Source organism: Chiloscyllium plagiosum, chromosome 24, assembly GCF_004010195.1.
Source record: "Chiloscyllium plagiosum isolate BGI_BamShark_2017 chromosome 24, ASM401019v2, whole genome shotgun sequence".
NCBI classification, from domain to species: domain Eukaryota; kingdom Metazoa; phylum Chordata; class Chondrichthyes; order Orectolobiformes; family Hemiscylliidae; genus Chiloscyllium; species Chiloscyllium plagiosum.
In genome coordinates this window covers 2,549,679-2,573,307 of record NC_057733.1, presented here as the reverse complement: position 1 = coordinate 2,573,307, position 23,629 = coordinate 2,549,679, and the positions used below count along the sequence as shown (strand labels likewise).

At 43.6% G+C, this 23,629-nt stretch overlaps 1 protein-coding gene across 4 annotated transcripts in view; it reads right to left on the bottom strand.

The window, feature by feature from the left end:
• The window catches only part of si:ch211-250n8.1, a 73,899-nt gene extending 55,383 nt beyond the window's left edge, over positions 1–18,516 (bottom strand). For 3 of the 4 annotated variants that reach the window (XM_043714291.1, XM_043714293.1, XM_043714292.1), the window contains exon 1: positions 18,329–18,516. In XM_043714291.1, the coding sequence (XP_043570226.1) occupies positions 18,329–18,365 (37 nt within the window). In that variant the 5' untranslated portion in view covers positions 18,366–18,516. Of the gene's footprint in view, positions 1–13,632; positions 13,670–18,328 lie in introns of all 4 variants that reach the window. The other variant, XM_043714294.1, reaches the window with a different exon arrangement.
• Between the last annotated feature and the right edge of the window lie 5,113 nt (positions 18,517–23,629).

Sequence of the window (23,629 nt, the reverse complement as noted above, 5' to 3'; positions counted from 1 at the left end):
TTCTCTATCCAGGAGGGTTAAGAATGTTCCATCATGAATATGTTAATGGCTGAGAGAAACAGATTTTTGATTTTCAGAGAATCAAGGGAAATGTAGAGTGGGCAGAAAAGTGGAGTTGAAGCCTAAGATCAGCCACAATTATATTAATGGTGCAGCTGGCTCAACTAGCTGAATGGTCAACTCCTGTTCCTATTTCTTGTATTCCTCTATTATAGTATCTCCTTAAGAAAATCAGAATGTAGACAAACATTAATGGCATCAGGAGATAAAAATCAGAGGGGAAAAAGGCAAGTTGTCTTGTTAATTACATAGTCAATTTGCTCATCTGATTTGGCAAATTAAAAATTCTGCTAAAGTACCACCATATCGATTGTAAACCTTCTATTGGCACATGACTTTAATCAGATACTATTGCTATCAATCTAAAAGGTATGAGATAATGTAAAGAAACCTGTCAATGACCATAACATGCACTAGCAGAAATAAGCCATTTGCCTCATTGAGTATTCTCTGCCATTCAATGAGACCATGGCTAATCTGATCATCCTCAAATTCACTATCCTGCCTTTTCCACATAACCCTTGATTCCTGTGCTGATTAAAATCTGTCTACATCAGCCTGATTATACCTAATGACCCAGGCTCTGAGGTAAAGAATTCCGCAGATCCATTACCCTTTCAAAAGGAGAAATTCCTCCTAATCTGTTTTAGACAGACAGACTCCTACTTCTCCCACAAGGGAAACAACTTGACAACATCTACCCTGTCAAGCCCCTCAGAATCTTATAAGTTTCAATAAGGTCTCTCATTCTTCTAAACTCAAAAAAAGGGACCAAAACTATTCACGGTATCACAGATGTTGTCTGACTAGTGCCTTGCATATTTCTAACAAATCTTCTCATTTAAAATCCATTTCTGTTGAAATAAGTCAACATTCCATTTGCCTTCACTATTACCCGCTGAACTTGAATATGGAGAGCCAGGAGCAGGCATGTGGGACTAGTTTAGCTTAGTTTGAGATTATGTTTGGAAACAGATCGAAGTGCACTCACTGGTAATTCCTTCACCAGCCTAGGATGCAGCTAATTAGATCTTGGGTCTCACTGGCCTTTAGCCCCATTAATTTCCCTTGTACTACTTCTCTTGTGATAGTTATTACATTTTTGCATCTCCACTTCTGCCCCTTGATTATTTAGTATCTTCAGAATGTTGTTTGTGTCTTCTACTGCAGAAACTGATGCAAAGTACTATTTAACCCCTCTGCCATTTCCTAGCTCCCATTCCTTATTTCCCCAGCCTCATTTCCTGAGGGACCTGTGTTCAATTTGGCTTCTTCTTCCTTCCTTTTATTTTTAAGGAAGCTCTAACTATCCTTATTTATAGTACTCGTTAGTTCACCTGCAAAGTTTATTTCTCCCTCTTATTTTTGGTCATCTTTTCTTGGTTTTTTAAATTTTCCCAAGCATCTGGCTTACCACTAATATTATCATATTGTATGTTTGTTGTTTTCAATTTGATCACTTTCTTAACTTCCTCAGTTAACCACAGTCAGTTTATTCTCTTAATGGAATCCTTTTTCCTCGTGGAGATATTTCATTCTTGCGTGTCGTGAACTATTTTCTAAAATATCTGCTTTTGCTCAGCAACCAATTCTTCCGCTAAACTCCTTCCTCTGTCCACTCCAGCTAAATCTGTTCTCATACTTTTGTACATACCCTTATTTAGATAGGACATAGTTTTTTCCGACCTAACTTTCTTCCTCTCAAACTGAATACTAAATTCTACCATATTATTATAGTCACTGATCAGTAAGGGATCTTTGACTCCAAGATCATTTATTAAAACATCTTCATATAAGGCTGTTATGGCACTGGTAACCTATCAGTGGTTGCATCCACAAATTGTTCCAGGAAACTCTCCTAAACTCATTCTACGAATTCTTCTTCCCAATCTATATTAAGACTAAAGTTATCCTTGATTAACATACATTTTTTAAACATGCCTTCATTAGCTCTTGATTGCTACTATGCTGTAAGATAGACAATTAAGGGACCCATAAATTACTCCAATCAGTGTCTTCCTCACCTTGTCATTTCATACCTACACCTATATGGATTCTATGTCTTCCAATTGAAGATCATTTATTGTTATCACACTTATTTCATTGTATCCTCACAAAAACCCTCATACTCCTGAATATTTAGTTCCCAGCTTTGATGGACTTGTAAATACATCTATGTTATGGCTAGAATAACCTTTTCTTTAAGAAAAGACCCATTAGTTTTGCCATTTTACAAATTTTCCCCCTTTGACCTTATTTGGTATTATTTTTCTATGCTAGTGGAGTCTGTATCCGCCCTATCCCACTACGGGCATCATTACAGAAAGAGCTGCCCTGAAAAGCTGTTATATCCTTTTGGTTTGTAAGCCTACATTACCTTCTCCTGAACACTCCATTCTACCTCATGTATTTTAAAGGGCAATTTCAAAGTTACGCGAAAACATGTGTGAACGTCATGGTCGTGAACAACACAACCAAAAGGCTTTTCAGTGATGGACTGTGAAAGCAACCATGTGGTGATTGATGAAGTGCTGCATAAAATTTGAGGTCAGCCAGATTATAAACTGATAATCACTCAAAGATGGACATTTCATGCAAGATGTTTCAAGAATAAAGTGCTTAATCAATTAGTGCCAAAAATGAATGATTAGGAATAGTCAGCATGGTTTTGCAGAAAGGGAGATCATGTCTCACAAACTTGATTGAGTTTTATGAGGAAATAACCATGAAGATTGATCAGGGAAGAGCAGTAGACATTACTTGGACTTTAGTAAACCTTTTGACAAGGTTCCGTAGAGTAGACTGATTACTAAAGTTAGATCACATGGGATTCAGGGTGAGCTTGCCATTGGAATCAAAATGGTCTTCTATCATTAAGCCAGAGTGATGGCAAAGGGTTGTTTTTTTGGACTGCAGGCCTGTGACCATTGCTGGTGCTGGGTCCACCTTTGTCTGTCATTTATATAAACTACAGAGATAAAATATAGAAAGCATCTTTAGCAAGTTTGTGGATGACACCAAAATTGGTGGCATAGTGGACAATGAAGAAGGTTATTTAAGATTACAAAGAAATCTTGATCAATTGGGTGGAGGACTGGCAGATGGATAAATGTCAGACACCACATTTTGGTAAAAAATAAGGCCAGAACTTACAATGGGCCTTAGGTAGTGTTGTAGAACAGAGAAAACAGAGGAACATAACTCTATGAAACTTGCATTACATATAAACAGGGTGGTTAAGAAGGCATTTATCATGTTTGCCTTCATTACTCAGATCTTTGAGTATAGAATGTTACGTTGGAGGTTGCAGAAGACTTTGGTGAGGCCTCTTCCAGAGTGCTGTGTCCAGTTCTGGCTATCCTGTTACAGGAAGGAAATTAAGCCACAAACGTTTAGAACAAGTTTACCAAGAAGGCTTGTGCTTTAAGTAGAGTCTGGAACTTTCTTCACTGTAGTAGGAGGTCGAGGGGTGATCTTAGAGGTTTATAAGATCATGAGGTGTACAGATAGTGTGAATGGCAGTTGTCTTTTCTCTACCGTGAGGGATTTCAAGACTAGGGAGCATATTTTTAAGGAGTAGGATTAAAGACGACATGGAAATACAAAGAGTAGTTTGTGCGAGGAATGAATTTCCAGAGGAAGTGATGGATGTGGGTCCAGATACAATGTTTAAAAGACATTTGGATAAGTACATGAATAAGAAATGTCTGAAGGGATATGGGCTAAGCACAGGCAGGTGGGACTAGTTTAGTTTGGGATTACAGTCGGCGTGGACTAGTTGGACTGAAGGCCTGTGACCAGTAGTGTTCCTCAGGGATCGGTCCATCCATGCTGTACAACTCTAAATTCCCAACTTACTGTACTTGCTGTATGATAGATTTCCTGCTCTAGGAAGTACTATAAATTTCCATTTTTAGCACTTTGTAAATATTTTCTAATCAATCTGTTCAGAGATGTTATTACAAGTCTCTGGAGTAGGTGGGACTTGATCTTGCATTTCCTGGTCGAGAATTATTTACATTTAGGGAGGTGGGCTTCAATTATAGTTAAGATCCTGCAAAGAAAAAAAGGTGGAAGGCTTTGAAACATTGTATAAAACTAGCTGAGACTGAAATTAATTCAGGTGATTTAGCATTTTATAAATTCGTGAAAGGCAATGGAAAGACAAAGGCAATAAATAGGTCATGATTGTTTAAAAAATTAGCCTTATGATTATACCATATGATTAATTGAAATTGCTTAAAATCTCAGATTCTGAGATAAGGAAACAAGGCAGTTGCTCATGGTATTTTGTCACCAAGGTCCTGAGGAACATAACAGTAGATCAATGAATGGATTGTGGTATTGAGCAATGATAATGCATATGACTAAAGAGATCATAACCACTGGCCATCTGTCATACATTTTCCAACAATTAAGGGATGCAATAAATGTGGGACATGTATTTCAATTTTGATTGAATTTTGACAGCTGTACTACCAATTTTCTTTTCCATTGTATTACCATTTTGATGCTTCAAAATTGCCAAGGGCTCAGAACAATGACGTTAAATGAGGAAGAGGCCTGGGAGATGGTAGAGGAGGCTTAGAGATCAAAGAGAGCCAGAAACTGGCAGGAGAGAAATAAACCCAAGAAAATGAGAGGGGCCTGTTTCAGCAAGAGGGAAGATATCTTTGAGAGTGGGCATTGTCTATTTGGGCTGCAGAGTTTTAAAGTAAAACCAGCCTATTGCTCCAGCGAGCTTTTCAGAAATGGAATCAGGCTTCAAAGAGGAGCTAATTAATTCATGCTTGCTATTCAAAAAGGGAGAAGTCAAAAGTTAGTCAGATCACCATGGTAGCCTTTGCTTGGAGCTTGTGACCCAAACCGTTGGGTTGAGAGCTAATGGGATTCACGACTCAGTTTGGCAATCACTGTTGTACAGGACAATGGCCAAGAAAGGAGCTCATGGATTGGCAGGAGGTGAAAGAGTTGAGAAAGGCAGCACAATCCATGAAGTGGGCCCACTGTTTTCTGAAATAAATCATATACTAGGCAAAGGTCCTCCTATTGAGGAAGAGAGGGTGCTCTCTCAGTACTCATCCCAACAAACAGAAGAATGCAGACAGAGGCTGTAGCTGGTATAGATTAGATAATGAAACAGAAATAGAAACTGAATTCCCCTCATCATGAAGTTTTGCCAGCTACCAAATGATAAATTTGAGGATAAACTAATGAAAAAGACAAAACAAAATGAATTGTTGAAGAGAGTTTATTCTGAAATAATCAACTTTGTTACAAAAGGTAGTTTCAGACAGAAAAAGTACTTCCACCTGGGACTTAAGATAAAGCAAGGCTCGTTAGGGATTTTGAAAAGTATCAGGTAATAAAGATACTGGTGTGAACATCAGAGTGGAAAAGTAATCATGAAAATCTTTTTTTTTGGATACATTAGTCAAGACAGTGTAGATCAATTGACATGAAAGATGCTTTCCTGCAGAGTCACACTTTTCAGGGAGAAACATTTCTAAAACTGTTGCATTTCTAAAGCCACCGAAGAAATAAATCAAACACATCCATTATTTATTCTTTCATGGAATGTCAGCATGTCTGGCTAGGCCAGTATTAGGTGCCCATTTCTAGTTGCCCTCATGAGCCATCTTCTTGAACCACTACAGTCAGTCAATGTGGTATAGGCACACACACTATTCTGTTAGGGAGGGAGCTCCAGTGTTTTGACCCAGTGACAATAAAGGAATGGCTATACAGTTGCAAATAAGGAAGGTGCGTGACTTGGCAGTGAACTTGCAGGCAATGGTGCTCCTGTGTATCTGCTGCCATTGTCCTGCCAAGTGGTAGTGCTCAATTTAAAATGTTTTACTGGTAGAATAAAAGTAGAACGTGTAAGATGGTGAGAAGGGAAACATTTAAAAAGGGACCTAAGGGGCAACTTGTTCACAGAGGGTGATGTGCGTATGGAGTGAGCTGCCAGAGAAAGTGGTGGAGGCTGGTACAATTACAGCATTTAAAAAGGCATCTGGATGGGTATATGAATAGGAAGGGTTTGGAGGGATGTGGGCCAAGTAGTGCAAATGGGACTAGATTAGATTAGGATATCTGGTCAGCATGGATGACTTGCACTGAAGGGTCTGCTTGTGTGCTGTACATCTCTATGACTCGGCTTTTGTAATATATATATTGACCTCAGTACTACTGAAATTAAAACAATTTAAAATTGGGAGTTTCCTTTGAGGGGCTTTTAAATATATTGATTTGGGTACAAGCAAAGTAAATCTGCAGTAACTTTAAATCAACAATCTTATCAGGAGAATATTTCCATCCTAGATAACTATACCAGGTTCCCACAGGAAGATGGTTTTATATTTAAAGAGACAGAGCATTGTGAAGCTTTATAGTCAGTTGAACTGGATCGTCATTCAAACTGGATTTCACATATTGAAATTGACTACCATGATGAATTACTTGTGATCAATACAAGTGGTTTTAAGGGCAATTAAATTGTGGTTCTGTTCGCCGAGCTGGAAGTTTTTGTTGCAAACGTTTCGTCCCCTGGCTAGGTGACATCATCAGTGCTTGGGAGCCTCCTGCGACGCGCTCGCTTCGCAGGAGGCTCCCAAGCACTGATGATGTCGCCTAGCCAGGGAACGAAACGTTTGCAACAACTTCCAGCTCGGCGAACAGAACCACAACAATGAGCACCCGAGCTACAAATCTTCGCACAAACTTTGGGCAATTAAAATATTTTAAAAATAAAATCTTGCAACGTGCTTACTGACGTTTAAGTCACTTAGTCAATCCAAACAACTTGAAAACATTAAAAGTGTCAATCCTTCTAATATATTAATACAGCTAGTTTCATATTTTTATCTTTCAGTGGAAAGGTTATCCATTAAGTTGAAAATCATATGCAGGTGAAACACTGGTTAGGGTGGTATCAGTAGATCTCAGATTCCATCAAAAATGGAAAGTGACATTGGTGAGAAGAGAATGACAGTCCTCTTCATCAAAGCCTTATTCAAACAAGTGTGGTAATAAGGAGTCATAGCAAAACTGGAATCAATGAGAATCACGGGGCAAATTTTCTGCTGCTTGGAGTTATACTTTGCACAACAAAAGATTGTTGTGGTGGCTAGGTGTCAGTCATCTCAACTCTCAGTCATCTCTGCACAAGTTCCTCAGAATATCAGAGGTCCAAACATCTTCAGCTGCTTCTTCATTGACCCTTCCCTCCATAAGATCAGAAGTGGGGATGTTCACCAATGATTGCACAATGTTCAGCACCATTTGCAATTCCTCCTATACTAAAGCAATCAATGTTCAAATGCAACAAGATTTGAACAGTATCAAGCTTGGGCTGGCAAGTGGCAATTAACATTTGTGCCCGACAATGACTATCTCATCATCGCCCCTTGAAATTCAATGGCGTTACCATCACTCTATTCCTCACTATCAACATCTGTGGGGTTACCACTGACCAGAAACTCAACTAGACTCATCACAAACAGTGATTACTAGTTAGGAATACTGCAGCAAATAATTCACCTCCTTGACTCCCCAAAGCCCGGCACAAGTCAGGAGTGCAGTGAAATAACCCCCACTTGCCTGGATAGCTGCAGCTTCAACACCACAAGAAGCCTGACACCATCCAGGAGAATGAGCCCACTTGATTGGCACCACATTCACAAGCATCCACTCCCTCCACTTCTGATGCTCAGTAGCACCAGTGTGTACTGTAGAAGATGCACTACAGAAATTCACCAAAAATCCTTAGACAGCCACAATCACTACCATCTCGAAGGACAAGGGCAGATGTGTGTACACTACCACCTGCAATTTCCCCTCAAAACCACTCAGCATCCTGACTTGGAAATGTATTATGAGTCCTTCACTGTCGCTGGGTCAAAACCTGGAATTCCCTCTCCAGGTGCATTGTGAGTCAACCCACAGCAATCGGGTTCAAGGAAGCAGCTCCCTAGGGCAACGAGAGATGAACAATAAAATGCTGGCCAGCCAATAAAGTCCATAACCCACAAGTGAACTTGAATAAAAAACAAACATTCTATACAATGGATGTACAGAAACTAGTAACTGGTGTAATAACTCTGGGAAATAAAATCTCATGAAAGTATGAGTGAATATATTTTCACAGTATTGCAACAAATACAAGAGAAAAAAGGCATCCTCAAAAAGCAAATGTTGATGAAACACATCACTGTCAAAAATCCCAATTGCTTCCAAGCATTCTTCCACTGTAGGTATTGCTAATGAATTTTGGATCATTCCCAGAAGCAGATTAGCATCAATTTGCTTTCCATTTGAAAATCAAAAGATACACTAGAATGTGCTTGCTATGATACTTCACAAATGAATGGCAACTAACTCATTTTGGCAACCAAAACTGTGAATGAACATTTATTCCCATTAGATGAATTAGTTCAGGAAGGTGTGAAAGTCAATCCATGAGTAGCTCAATTCTTCAAAGTGACAGAGTTGGGAGTTGTAACTTCACCAGATGGGACAGATTCTGACTTTCACAGATAAAAATTCTCAGACAAATTCCTTAATCTAAAACTGCCTTCTAGTCAGCTCCCAAAGAAATTTTATCCTGATGTTTGCTGAAAGGGCAAAGGTTTTATTAACTATTTTCAGATATACAAGGAGATGTTTATGAAGATAATTCTAAGGTTATGAGCTTAACCAGCTTAAGACATGGACACCAATGGTGGAGCAATGGAAATTACAGATGCACAAGATGCTGAATGAATGCAGAGTTCTCAGAGGGTTGTGCAGCTGGGACCAATTAGAGATAGCAAGGGGAAAGACTATGAAGGGATTTGAATGTCAGTTAAGAGACTTGAAAGCACGATGGCTCAGTGGTTAGCACTCAGTGCCAGTGACCTGGGTTTGATTCCAGCCTCCAGTGACTGTGTGTGGAGTTTCCACATTCTCCCAGTGTCGCATGGGTTTCCCCCAGGTGCTAGAGTTTCCTCCCACAGTCCAAATATCTGCCGGTTAGGTAGACTGGCCATGCTAAATTGCCCCATAGTGTCCAGGGATGTACAGGCTAGGTGGACTGGCCCTGGGAAATGCATGGTGACAAGCATTGCACAGGCTTCAGTTTCAACCCATTGGCCCAAGTGGCCTGTTTCCACACTGTAGGGATTCTATGACAGATTGGCCAGATCTGAATCAGTGGCGATGGGAGAACAAGACTTAGTGCAGGTTGCAAATTTTAGAACCTGATGAGCAAATATTGACCCTGTTAGAGGCAGTTACAAAGGAGAACTTGGGGATCCATCTCTTACCACAAGGAGAATGTGGTTTGATATCAAACTCCAGAGAATGAACACAAAAGCAAAACAAAATAGAACTGATGAAAAGACAACACCTTCCTGTACGTATGTTGCCAAACCTGCTATGTATTTCCAGTATTTCTTGTTTTTAATCTTGGTGAAATCAACAATAAGACAGACTGATCCTGATTGGTTTCTGGATTAGTGGTGCTGGAAGAGCACAGCAGTTCAGGCAGCATCCGAGGAGCAGTAAAATCAACGTTTCGGGCAAAAAAGCCCTTCATCAGGAATAAAGGCAGAGAGCCTGAAGGGTGGAGAGATAAGCTAGAGGAGGGTGGGGGGGTGGGGAGAAAGTAGCATAGAGTACAATAGGTGAGTGGGGGAGGGGATGAAGGTGATAGGTCAGGGAGGAGAGGGTGGGTAGGTGGAAAAGGAGATAGGCAGGTAGGACAACTCCTGACAAGTCATGGGGACAGTGCTGAGCTGGAAGTTTGGAACTAGGGTGAGGTGGGGGAAGGGGAAATGAGGAAGCTGTTGAAGTCCACATTGATGCCCTGGGGTTGAAGTGTTCCGAGGCGGAAGATGAGGCGTTCTTCCTCCAGGCATCTGGTGGTGAGGGAGCAGTGGTGAAGGAGGCCCAGGACCTCCATGTCCTCGGCAGAGTGGGAGGGGGAGTTGAAATGTTGGGCCACAGGGCAGTGTGGTTGATTGGTGTGGGTGTCCTGGAGATGTTCCCTAAAGCAATCTGCTAGGAGGCGTCCAGTCTCCCCAATGTAGAGGAGACCACATCGAGAGCAACGGATACAAAAAATGATATTAGTGGATGTGAGGTAGAACTTTGATGGATGTGGAAGGCTCCTTTAGGGCCTTGGATGGAGGTGAGGGAGAAAGTGTGGGCGCAGGTTTTGCAGTTCCTGCGGTGGCAGGGGAAGGTGCCAGGGTGGGATGGTGGGTTGTAGGGAGACGTGGACCTGACCAGGTAGTCATGGAGGGAACGGTCTTTGCGGAAGGCAGAAAGGGGTGGGGAGGGAAATATATCCCTGTTGGTGAGGTCCGTTTGGAGGTGCCGGGAATGTCGGCGGATGATTTGGTTTATGCGAAGGTTGGTAGGGTGGAAGGTGAGCACCAGGGGCGTGCTGTCCTTGTTATGGTTGGAGGGGTGGGGTCTGAGGGTGGAGGTGCAGGATGTGGACGAGAGGTGTTGGAGGGCATCTTTAAGCGTGTGGGAAGGGAAATTGCAGTCTCTAAAGAAGGAGGCCATCTGGTGTGTTCTGTGGTGGAACTGGTCCTCCTGGGAGCAGATATGCCAGAGGCGGAGGAATTGGGAATAAGGGATGGCATTTTTGCAAGAGGTAGGGTAGGAAGAGGTGTAATCCAGGTAGCTGTGGGAGTCGGTGGGTTTGTAAAAAGTGTCAGTGTCAAGTCGGCTGTCATTAACGGAGATGAAGAGGTCCAGGAAGGGGAGGGAGGTTCAGATGGTCCAGATAAATTTAAGGTCAGGGTGGAATGTGTTGGTGAAATTGATGAATTGCTCAACCTCCTCGCGAGAGCACGAGGTGGCGCCAATGCAGTCATCAATGTAGCGGAGGAAGAGGTGAGGAGTGGTGCCGGTGTTCTGTTCTACATAGCCAACAAAGGGACAGGCATAGCTGGGGCCCATGTGTGCCCATGGCTATCCCTTTGGTCTGGAGGAAGTGGGAGGATTCAAACGAGAAATTAAGGGGGAGGACCAGTTCGGCCAAACGAATGAGAGCGTCGGTGGAAGGGTACTGTTGGGGACGTCGGGAGAGGAAAAAAAAACGGAGGGCTTGGAGGCTCTGGTCATGGCGGATGGAGGTGTAGAGGGATTGGATATCCATGGTGAAGATAGGCGTTGGGGACCAGGGAAATGGAAGTCTTGGAGGAGGCGGAGGGCGTGGATGGTGTGTCAAACATATGTGGGGAGTTCCTGGACTAGGGGGGGGGGGAAATAGGACAGTGTCGAGGTGGGTAGAGATGAGTTCAGTGGGGCAGGAGCATGCTGAGACAATGGGTCGAATGGGTCGGTCAGGCTTGTGGATCTTGGGAAGGAGGTAGAACCGGGCAGTGCGGGGTTCCCGGACTATGAGGTTGGAAGCTGTGGGTGGGAGATCTCCGGAGGTGATGAGGTTCTGTATGGTCTGGGAGATGATAGTTTGGTGATGGGGAGTGAGGTCATGGTCAAGGGGGCGGTAGGAAGAGATATCCTCGAGTTGGCGTTTGGGTTCAGCGATGTAGAGGTCAGTGCGCCAGACTACCACTGCGCCCCCTTTGTCCGCTGGCTTGATGGTGAGGAGAGGATTGGAGCAGAGGGATTGGAGGGCTGCGCGTTGTGAGGAGGAGAGGGTGGAGTGGGGGAGGGGGGTCGACAGGTTGAGGCGGTTAATGTCCCGGCGGCAGTTGGAAATGAAGAGGTCGAGGGCAGGTAACAGGCCAGCGCGGGGTGTCCAGGTGGATGCAGTGTGTTGAAGGTGGGCGAAGGGGTCCTCGGAAGATGGGCGGGAATCCTGATTGTGAAAGTAAGCCCGGAGGCGGAGGCAACGGAAGAATTGTTCGATGTCACGGAGTGTATTAAATGTGGGGGCGTATCAGCAGAATGCAGGTGAGTGGCATTGGTGGGGGCGGAAGTGGTGGCAGACAGGGCAGTAGGGGTGGCGGAAGTCACTGAGCGTGTGACATCAGCGATGATGTGAGGGGCAGAAATGATGTCACGTGTGATGCAGGAGGAATTGTGAGGGGTGAAGTGGTTGTGGGAGTGGCCATGATGGGGCGGAAGTGACATCAATCAGCATGGGGGTGGCAGCTGCACCAGCCGCATGGCTAATGGCGTCTGAGAAGTTCCAGAGGCCGGGGGACTCTTCTGGAATGTTTCAGGAGCGCTGGTTATGGAGGTGGTTAGATAAAAGTTTTTTATACTTAGTTTTTGAGGTTCTGATTTGTTTCAACTTTGAGACTGCTAAAGAAGGGAAAATAAATCAAACTCAAGGATGACTTGATTTCAGTCAAAATGAGTTCTCAGTAACTAAGGTGTCCATTGTATCGCTGTCTCTGTCACAGGTGGAGCAGTTGGTGGTTGGGGAAAATGGGAGAATGCGATGCCTGGATTGCCATGCACACCTTTAGCTCTGATGAGATTCTGGGTGTACAGATGTTTTGCCTCCACTTTAGGCAGTCTTATGCCAGAGTTTCCCAGGTGTCAATGCAAATATTGTACATTTTCAAGGAAGTTTTGAGATTGTCCTGAAAGTATTACTTCCTTTCTCCTCCTGGAGGATCACTTCCCTTATCAAAGCTCCAAGTAAAGCACTTGTCTTGGAGTTTTGCCAGACACAAATGATATGGAGTAGCTAACAGCAAGTGTTAGCTTTGATGCAAAAGATGTTGGCCTGAGCCAAATGACATTGGCATGCCTTTAGCAGAATTTTGCAGAGGAAGTCTCCACCACTGAGGTGCCTACTGTACCTAGTACATGTCACTGAACCATTTAGAAGTGGGTTTATTTTGAGACAATCTGAGAAATTTGCTCAGCCATGGCATTCTAATGGCTGATCAGGCAGGGTCTCTGCCACATCACTGAGGCGTAAATTCATACTGGTTAGTTTGGCATCAACCAAACACAGTAAAGACATCACTGTCTGATTTGCTGCTGTTATGAAGGTATTCTGTCACAACATTTCTAACGTACATGTTCCATCTTTATACTAAGTGTATTTTGACTAGAAGTTCAATTTTACCTTCTTCCTTCATAATCTTGAAAATTTAAAATTTCTATTTTCAAATCAGGAAATCCAACTCCCCTTAACCTTGTCTCCCAATCTTAATACTGAATTACATTCATTGCGCTCCTCTCAATGACTGTAGATTATCAGCATTTCAGATGTGCAGGATCTGAAGGAGAGTAGATTGGAAGAACTAACAAGTAGACAGGGTTGAATAATGGATAACCAGGAAAAAAGTCAATTTGATCAATCAGAAGTGGCATTCAGTAGTGAGTTATGTCAATAGTGAATATACTGGAATTGAGGACATGAAAGATGAACAAGCGGAGAAAGAAGAATGCCAGAGATAATGGAACACCAGACACAGGGTGAGCTACAGTACAATGAGAAAATGGAGTAGTAATGAGCATAAATTTAATGAGAAGGTGTATGATGTTGATGTGACTAAAGGTGCAGTGCCAAATGTTAAGTGGTCTATGGACAAGGCAAATAATTTATTAAGGTGTTCCAGAGTTAATGTAACAGAGATAAAAATCACTCACCAATAACTATTCAGCTGCTACACAGACTGTACCCAGGCTGCTTGTGCACCAGTGATTGAGCCACACACATTTAGATTAGATTATTAGATTAGATTAGTGTGGAAACAGGCCCTTTGGTCCAACAAGTCCACACCGACCCGCCGAAGCGAAACCCACCCATACCCCTATATTTACCCCTTACCTAACACTACAGGCAATTTAGTATGGCCAATTCACCTGACCCTGCACATCTTTGTGATGGTGGGAGGAAACCGGAGCACCCGGAGGAAACCCACGCAGACACGGGGAGAGCGTGCAAACTCCACACAGTCAGTCGCCTGAGGCGGGAATTGAACCCGGGTCTCTGGTGATGTGAGGCAGCAGTGCTAACCACTGTGCCACTGTGCCGCCCTAACAGTGACCAGCACTCGCACCCACAGTACTGTTTCCATTATAACTCTTCAACAAATGTTCATAATTTAGGACTGACCAACAACACTACTGCTATTAAATAAATCAGACTATTCTTCGAGTACTCAGCAATGTACTATTTTTTATGCAAGCAACATTAACTGTTAATATTGTGACATCAGTGTCAACAATTTTAAAAAAAGCAATAATAAATGTGAAATTTCACATCATATCTAGTTGAGCCGTAAAAATGTGATACCTAGTCATCCCAAATTAAGGCTGAACTTAGTCGTGGAGATGTACGGTCCAACTCATCCATGCCGACCAGATATCTCAACCCAATCTAGTCCCACCTGCCAGCACCTGGCCCATATCCCACCAAACCCTTCCTATTCATATACCCATCCAGAAGCCTCCACCACTTCCTCTGGCAGTTCATTCAATATTCCACAGCGGCCGAACCAATGTCCTGCCCAGCTGCAACGTAATCTCCAAACTCCTGTACTCAATCCTCTGACCAATAAAGGAAAGCATACCAAATGCCTTCTTCACTATCCTAATTATCTATGACTCCACTTTCAAGGAGCTATGAACCTGCACTCCAAGGTCTTTGTTCAGCAACACTCTAGGACCTACCATTAAATGTGTAAGTCCTGCTAAGATTTGCTTTCCCAAAATATAGCCACTTCTCAGCCCATTTGCCCATCTGATCAAGATCCCATTATAATAGGAGGTAACCCTCTTTGCTGTCCACTACACCTCCAATTTTGGTGTCATCTGCAAACTTACTACCTATACCTCATGCTTACATCCAAATCACTTATTTAAAAAGTGATGAAAGGTAGTGGCCCCAGCAGTGATCCTTGTGACGCTCCACTGGTCACAGGCCTCCAGTCTGAAAAACAACCCTCCACCACCCTCTCTTCTACTTTTGAGCCAGTTCTGCATCCAACTGGCTCGTTCTCCCTGTATTCCATGAAATCTAACCTTGCTGGGGTACCATTGTCGAATGCCTGACCGAAGCCCATATAGCCCATGTCCACCGTTCTGCCCTCAATCCTCTTTGTTACTTCTTCAAAAAACTCAATCAAGTTTGAGAGACATGATTTCCCACACACAAAGCCATATTGACTAGCCCGAATCAGTCCTTGCCTTTCTAAATACATGTACATCCTGTCCCTCAAAGTTCCCTTCAACAACTTGCCCACCAGCAACGTCAGAGTCACCAGTCTACAGTTCCCTGGCTTGTCCTTACCACCTTTCTTAAATATAGTGGTAACACATTAGCCAGCCTTCAGTCTTCTGACACCTCACCTGTGATTATCAATGACAAATATCTCAGCAGGGACCCAGCAATCACTTCCCTAGCTTCCCACAGAGCTCTAGGGTACACCTGACTAGGTCCTGGGGATTTATCCACTTGTGTTTCACGACATCCAGCATTTCCTCCTCTGTAATATGGACATTTTTCAAGATGTCACCATCTATTTCTCTACATTCTATGCCTTCCATGTCCTTTTCCACAGTAAACAGATGCAAAATACTTGTTTCGTATCACCCCATCTCCTGCGGCTCCATACTAAGGCTGCCTTGCTGATCTTTGAGGGGCCCTATTCTCTCCAGTTACCATTTTGTCCTTAATGTATTTGTCAAAATCCTTTGGATTCACCTTAACTCTATTTGCCAAAGCTATCTCATGTCCCCTTTTTACCCTCCTGATTTCTCTTAAGTACTGCCTTTATACTCCAAGGATTCCCTCAATATATCCTGTCTATACCCGACATATGCTTCCTTCTTTTTCTTAAACCAAAACCTAATTTCTTTAGTCATCCAGCATTCCCTACACCTACCAGCCTTTCCTTCCACCCTATCAGGAATATACTGTCTCTGGACTCTCGTTATCTCATTTCTGAAGGCTTCCCATTTTCCAGCAGTCAGTCAGTTTGCCCTGCAAACATCTGTACCCAATCAGCGTTTGAAAGTTCTTGCCTAATACTGTCAAAATTAGCCTTCCTCCAATTTAGAACTTCAACTATCTTTTTCCATCACTATTTTAATACCAATAGAATTATAGTTGCTGTCTTGACTATTTTGTTCCCCTTGTTCAGTCTTTTGCCAGTTATATTCATGATTCTTCTTAAGCTTTATATCAGTTCCATAATTCAGTTTTGTGGCCCCAGCCACCTCTACCACAGAATTGCAATCCATCTACAGCCTGGTTGAGCTATTTTGCACTTAGAACAATTTCTCCTGTAACTCCTTTTCTCTTTATTCCCCCCCAGCACTTTAATTCAAAGGATCATCTCTCAGTATTTTCACCACCTCCAGCAGATCACCAAACATCTCCCATCCCTGCCTCTCCATTGTCAGCATGCTGCAGGGATAATTCTGAGACTTCCCAGTCCACCCCTCCTAAATGTATGCGCACTGTTTGTTTAAAACACTGACTGTTCTGGTAACCCCACCCTTCTTGACTTTGACTGAACTACCAGGTTGTTAAAAAACAGAACTTGACTTTTAACTGCTTCCTTTGGTTTCTGTTTGTCTAGTGGCAATGCTTGGTCTTTATTCCATAGTTACAGCCAATTAAGACTGGTCTGGAAAGAGGTTGTTTAATCCCTTTAACCTATTTCACCAGTGAATCAGATATTCTGGTGGATCCACATCTTAATCTCACTTCTGCAGCCTCGCTGCTTCAGCAACACTATGTCCCTCCAAATATTTTCCCATTTTGGTCTATGCCCCTTGGCACCCTCATTCAACAAAAATCCACCATTTTCAAATTTAGAAATCACAATTATTCACCAATATCCATACCCCACAGAAGACAAAGTTCTGAATTTTCACTATGCATTACTGAAAAAGTGCTTCCTGACTTCAAGCCCAAGTAGACTAACACCAACACTATGCTACCCTATTCTAGATTCTCCAACTAGAGAAAGTCATTTCTGGTTGGTGCCAGAAAAACCCATCTGGTTCACTAATGTCTTTACCTGGATTGGCCTACATTCACACACTAGACAGCAGTATTTTGACTCTTAATTGCCCCCAGGCAATTAGGGATGGGCAATAAATACTAACCTAACCAGTGACACCCATTCAGTATCATTCACAGGATATTCCAAAAGCTGTACAGTCTATTGCTCTGGCTTTATATTTTCTCACTGAAGCATCTTGATATATTAAAGTTACATGCTGAATCTCCTAATATCCAAAAATCAATTTCTATTTTAAAAGTTTTTTGGGTAAATGAAACAAGAGCTTAATTAGGATTTTCTTTAAACAGCACTGTAGCACTGACTGTCCTTGTACAGTGAGGACTGCAGCAGTTCAAGGTAATTAAGGCTGGACAATAATTGCTAGTTTAACCAGAGATACACACATCCCACGATGAACTTTAAAACTGAGATACAAATAAGGAAAATGTTTATGATTCAAGTGTGGACATACAGTATAGCACTCCCTCAGTACAATATAATGCTTTCCACAACCATTGAGCTTGAAAGACAGCAAGACATTAATAGGAAGCCCCATCTTCCTGTTCTGGCAGATAAAACATCCCATAGCACTATTTCAAACAAAAGCAGGGTAGATATCCTCAGTGTCCTGGCCAACATCTATCCCTGAATCAACATCATAAAAATATCATGTTGCTTTTTGAGAGCGTGTGCTGAGCTCAAACTGCCTGTTTCCAACATTACATTCAAGCACAATACAAATGCAATTCAATCTTTTTCCTCCTTTCAACCACCTTCCCTAAATCCCCATTACAGCTGGTATACAGTATAAATATCTGCTGGACCCTATTCTAAAATTACCCATCTCACTGTTCCCTTTTGCCAACAACAGTAATTATACTATTATTCTCTCCCAATTCAGGCATCACACTGCAAATAAATGCCCCAAGGTGGGCACAGATACCTCCAAAAAAGTGATTCCCAGAGGACCTACTCACTACCAGACTTAAAACATTCAAATCCCATTACCCTACCAAGCATACACCAGGCCCCTAGTCCCTCGTGCAGTGTCTATACCAGACATTTCTTCCCCTTTCCAAGGGCACCCTCCATCCACTCCAGACCTTATCCTTCTCCCCAGGCTCTATAGCATCGCATCGATCCTAGTCCCTCCCCAGCCCTTCTACCTATTCCCCAATCCTAGCACAACTCAACTTAACCCAGGCTGGTTTTCCTCTTCTCCAATTCCTGGTACCATCCACTATCTCAGACCCTTCAGTCCCTCCCCAGGTCCCCAACCCCTCCTGTTAGCCCCTTGTTGCCCCAAACTCCATCAATACTGCACTCACCCTTCAAGGCGCCGAGAAGCGGCTCCTTTCTTGACATTGTCCTCTCCCAAGAATAGCACGGTCCACCGGAAGCTGCCACTCTAACCCTCCCAGACCTGCCCGGCCCGGCCCGGCCTGCCACTCCCTCACCCTCAAACACCGACCAAGCCTCCCAGGACGGGGCCAGGTTAAACCATGCTGCTCGTCAATTCGCTGCCTGGGGGCGGGGTAAGCAACCACCCATGCGCAGGGACGAACACTCCCCGTCAAAAAGCGGGCGGAGGGTGGGACAAATAGTCAATCATCGGTCTGGGGGCGGGGCTAGCAATCAACCGTCAATTATCCGGCTGTAGGCGGGGCTAACTCTCCCGTCAATCAGCTGGCTGAGGGCGGGGCTAATCCGATGTCAATTATCGGGCAGAGGGCGGGGCTAACACAAACCGTCAAGTCGCGAGAAGGGCCCAGATCAGAGCGGTGCTGGAAAAGCGCAGCAGATCAGGCAGCATCTGAGGAGCAGGAAAATGGACATTTCGGGGAAAAGCCCTTTAACAGGAATGTACGGGGCTAATACACACGGCCAGTTCCCGATTCATTTAAGAAAGAGGTGGATAGAGCTCTCAAGGATAGTGGAATCAAGGGTTATGGAGATAAGGCAGGAACAGGATACTGACTGAGGATGATCAGCCATGATCATATTGAATGGTGGTGCAGGCTCGAAGGGCAGAATGGCCTACTCCTGCACCTATTGTCTATTGTCTATTGGCTTAACACTCCCTGTCAATTTGCACGAGGGGGCGGGGCTAACATTCTTTGCCAATTAGCAGGAGGGGGCAGAATTAACACTCTTTTATCAGGCTGGGTGCAGGGCATGGAGGGGCAGGGCTAATTACGGGTTGTCGCACAGTGGGTTGGCGGTGTGGCTAATACATCTTGTCAATTAGCGGGAGGGGGTGAGCGTAGCAGTACCTGTCATTATCAGGCTGGGGCAGGGCTAACACTGTCCTTTTTCAGGGCTGATAGTAGCTAGGAGCACTTCTGAGGAAGGGTCACTGGTACGAGATTCTATTAGATTAGATTCCCTACAGTATGGAAACAGGCCCTTCAGCCCAGCAGGTCCACACCAACCCTCCGAAGAGTAACCCACCCAGACCCATTCCCCTACCCTACATTTACCCCTGATTAATGCACCTAACACAATGGACAATTTAGCATAGCCAATTCACCTGACCTGCACATCTTTGGATTGTGGGAGGAAACCGGAGCACCTGGAGGAAACCCACACAGATAGTCGCCCGAGACGGGAATCGAACCCAGCTCCCTGCTGTTGTGAGGCAGCAGTACTTTCTGTTGACTCGTTGAGCCACCTGTCCTGAACTGTTAACTCTGATTTCTCTCCACAGATGCTCCCAGACATGCTGTGATTTTTCAGCAATTTCTGTTTTTGTTTCTGAATTCCAGCATCTGCAAATCTATCGGTTTTTATTTATGTAGCGAGAAAAGAATGTGTTTTATGCAGAAGATGGCATGCAAGGATAGTAAATGATAGGTTGGGATAGAGCCCAAAGAGAGAGCGAGAAACAGCTAGAGACACAAAAGAGTGTTGTTAAAGGTCATTCTGGGTGACTGAATAGCTGCTAATGGGGTAATTGGTGGCTGACAATGAGTGGTGTGGGTTAGCAGCCCATGTGATGACAAGGCCTGGTATGTGAGGGTTTGGGAAAGCAGGGTAAAGGTGCTCAAGCCCTAAAGAAGGCTGTAGTGTTCCCAAGTAGAAAATGAGGTGCTGTTCTTCCAGCTTATACTAAGCTTCACTAGAGCACTGCTGCAAGCCTGAGAGAGAGAGAGAGAGATGTTGACCAGGGAGCACTCTCATCTTTTGAAATGGCAGGCAACAGGAAGCTCAGGGGTTTTTTTTGTGGACAGGACATAGGTGTTCTGTGAAGCAGTCACCCAGTCTGTGCTTTGTTTCCCCAATGTAGAGGAGATTGTATTGTGAGCAGCAACTGCAGTAGACTACACTGAGTGAGGTGTAGGTGTTACATCTTCTGCAGTTGTGGGGAAGGTGCCGAAGGGATGTGTTAGGAATAAAGGAGGAGTGGACCAGCGTGTCTTTGAAGGACCGGTCCTTCTAGAAAGCTATCAAGGAAGGGGAATATGTGTCTGGTAGTGACATCGCACTGGAGGTGGCAGAAATGGCAGTTAATGATCCTCTGGATGTGGATACTGGTGGGGTGGCATGTGAGAATGAAAGGGACTCTGTTGCTGTTGTAGGAGGGTTGAGAGGGTGGTGGGGGACAAAGTGCGGGAGATGGGTTAGATCCGACTGAGGGCCCTGTCAACCAGGGCTGGGGAATCTTAGTTTGAGGAAGATGGTGAACATTTTGGAGGGCCCCTTGATGAAGTTGGCATCATCAGAACAGTTGCGAGGGAGATAGAAGAACTGGGAGAATAGAATGGAGTCTTTGCAGGAGGTAGGGTGTGAGGATGTATCATCAAGGTAACTATGAGAGTCAGTGGGTTAGTAGGGATAATGATGGCCAACCTGTCCTCAAAAATGGAAACAAATAACGAGGAAGGGAAAGGAGAAGGTAAAGATGGACCAGGTGAAAGTGAGAATAGGGTAGAAATTGGTAGCAAAATACATAAACTTTTCCAATGCCAGAAAAAAAAGTGAAACAGCACTGATGATGTCATTGATATATTGGACAAAGATTTGTGGGTGGGGGCTTGAGTAGGAATGGAAGAAAGAATGTTTCATGTATCCCACAAAGAGACAGGCATAACTGAGGCCCATAAGGGTACCCATGGTCACCCCTTTGACTTGAAGAAAGAAAGGAGGGAGGGGACTGATGGAGCTGGTTCAGACTTTTTTCCAGGAAGAAGCAGAGAATTCTTGGACAATCCTGATGAGGATCAACATGTAAAGGAATTGCATCTCCGAGATAAAGAGAAGGTGTCTGGAGCCCGCTAAATGGAAATTCTGAAACTGCTGTAAAACATCAGAGAAATTGCAAATGTAGGTGAGAAGGAACTGGACAAGGCAAGAAAATCACAGTCAAGGTAGGAAGAGATGAGTTCTGTGGGGCAGGAGCAGGTGGAAACAATGGGTTTGCCTGGACAGTCCTGTTTGTGAGTTTTGGGAAGGTGGTAGAAGCAAGCTGTGAGGGGTTCAGGGCCTATCAGCTTGAAGGTAGTGGAGGGGACATTACCAGATGAAATAAGGTTCGTGACCATTGTGGTCACATGGACAATTCTTGATGAAGAGTGCAAGTAAAAGGCCAGAGAGAGGATTCAGGTGGAAGGAGAACGTTAGCAGTTGTAAAGGTGTCTGTGGGATAAGGAGATGACACTTCTCCAAAGATATTGCCATGGAGGGGAAGGTGGTGGCAAGTTCAATGTTATTTTGTGCCCAAAGTTCATTAAGGTGGGGACACAGAGGGATAACCTTTGCTGAGTACAGAACAACCTTAAGTACAGAGTAATGAAAGGAAAATATTACTGTTGTACATAGATATTTCTAAGGGGTCATCCAATGAAGCTATATGGGTGGTACTCAGAAATAAGAATGGGATGATCACCTGGATGGGATTGTACTATAGGCCCCTGAAGAGTCAAAAGGAAACTGAGGAGCAAATGAGTACAGAGATCTCAGATATATGTAAGAAAAATACAATTCTAATAGTAAGGGAATTGTAACTTTCCAAAATAGACTGCCATAACTGTTAAGGACTTGGATGGTGAGGCATTTTGTTAAATGCATTCAAGAACATTTTCTTTATCAGTATGTAGGTGTTTTTATCAATAAAGAAGGAGCAAAACTTGACCTTCTCTTGGGTAATAAGGCAGGGCACATTACTGAAATTGTAGTGGGACTAGTGATCATAATAACCATAATAATAATGAGGGCGGCACGGTGGCACAGTGGTTAGCACTGTTGCCTCACAGCGCCAGAGACCCGGGTTCAATTCCCGCCTCAGGTGACTCTCTGTGTGGAGTTTGCATGTTCTCCCCGTGTTTGCGTGGGTTTCCTCCGGGTGCTCCGGTTTCCTCCCACAGTCCAAAAATGTTCTGGTTGGGTGAATTGGCCAAGTTAAATTGCCAGTAGTGTTAGGTGAAGGGGTAAATGTAGGGGAATGGGTCAGGGTGGGTTGTGCTTCGGCGGGTCGATGTGGACCTGTTGGGCCAAAGGGCCTGTTTCCACACTGTAAGTAATCTAATCTAAACCATTAGTTTTAAAACAATTATCCAACTGGATTCTAGCAACAAACACATAGAGTTAGACCCCATCTACCACACCATGAGAAAAAGAACAGGAAATGACATCACAACAGAACATGACATTACCAACCCAAAGAAACCCATACATATAAATAGGAAGCAGGAATCATCAGTAGTGCTTTGCCCGAAGGCCCACTGAAGATGTTACCTAGTAGGGTGACGAACTATCTGGAAATGAACTTCCAGCTCAGCGAGCAAACCCATACCCAGAACCTCAACCAGAGCTACAAAGCTTCTCAAAATTCACTAAGTTATGGAAAAAGATAGGCCTTCTTTAAGTTGTTAATATTCTTAAATGGTGTAAGCCAAATTTTGATGTAATGAGACAGGAATTTTCAAGAGTTGATTGGAGTAGACTGTTCGCAGGTAAAGGGAAGACTGACAAGTGGGAGGCTTTCAAAAGTGAGATAGCCAGAGTTCAGAGGTAGTCATAGAGTTCAGAGGCATTACGTTCCTGTTAGAATGAAGGGTAAGTCAGGTAAGATTGGAACAATGAACAAATAAAGATATTGAGGCTCTGGTCAAGAATAAGAAGGAGGCATATATTCAGTAAAGACAACCGGGTTCAAGTGAATCTCTTGAAGAATACAAGGACAAAAATGTGAGAGCCTCGTCAGATAAGGAAAATCCAAAAAGAGATTCTACAAGTACATTAAGAGCACAAAAGCAACCAGGGTGAGAATTAAAGAGCCACTTCAATATTAACAAGGTAGTCTATATGTGGAACCACAGGAGATGGGAAAGGTACTAAACAAATATTTCGCAGCAGTTTTTACTCTAGAGAAATAAGTGGAGGCTAGGGAACTTGGGGAAATAAATATTAATATCTTGTAAACAGTCCACATTACAGGTGAAGAAATGCTGGAGGTCTTAAAAAAAAATTTAATACACTGGATCAGGTCCTGAAGATTTATCACAGGATCTTGTGGGAAGTTTCCAACTCCCCTCCTCCAAGTCCCTCCTCCCTACCTTTTATCTTCTCCTGCTGAACACTCTCTGCTCATTCCTGAAGAAGGGCCTGTGCCCGAAACGTCGAATCTCCTG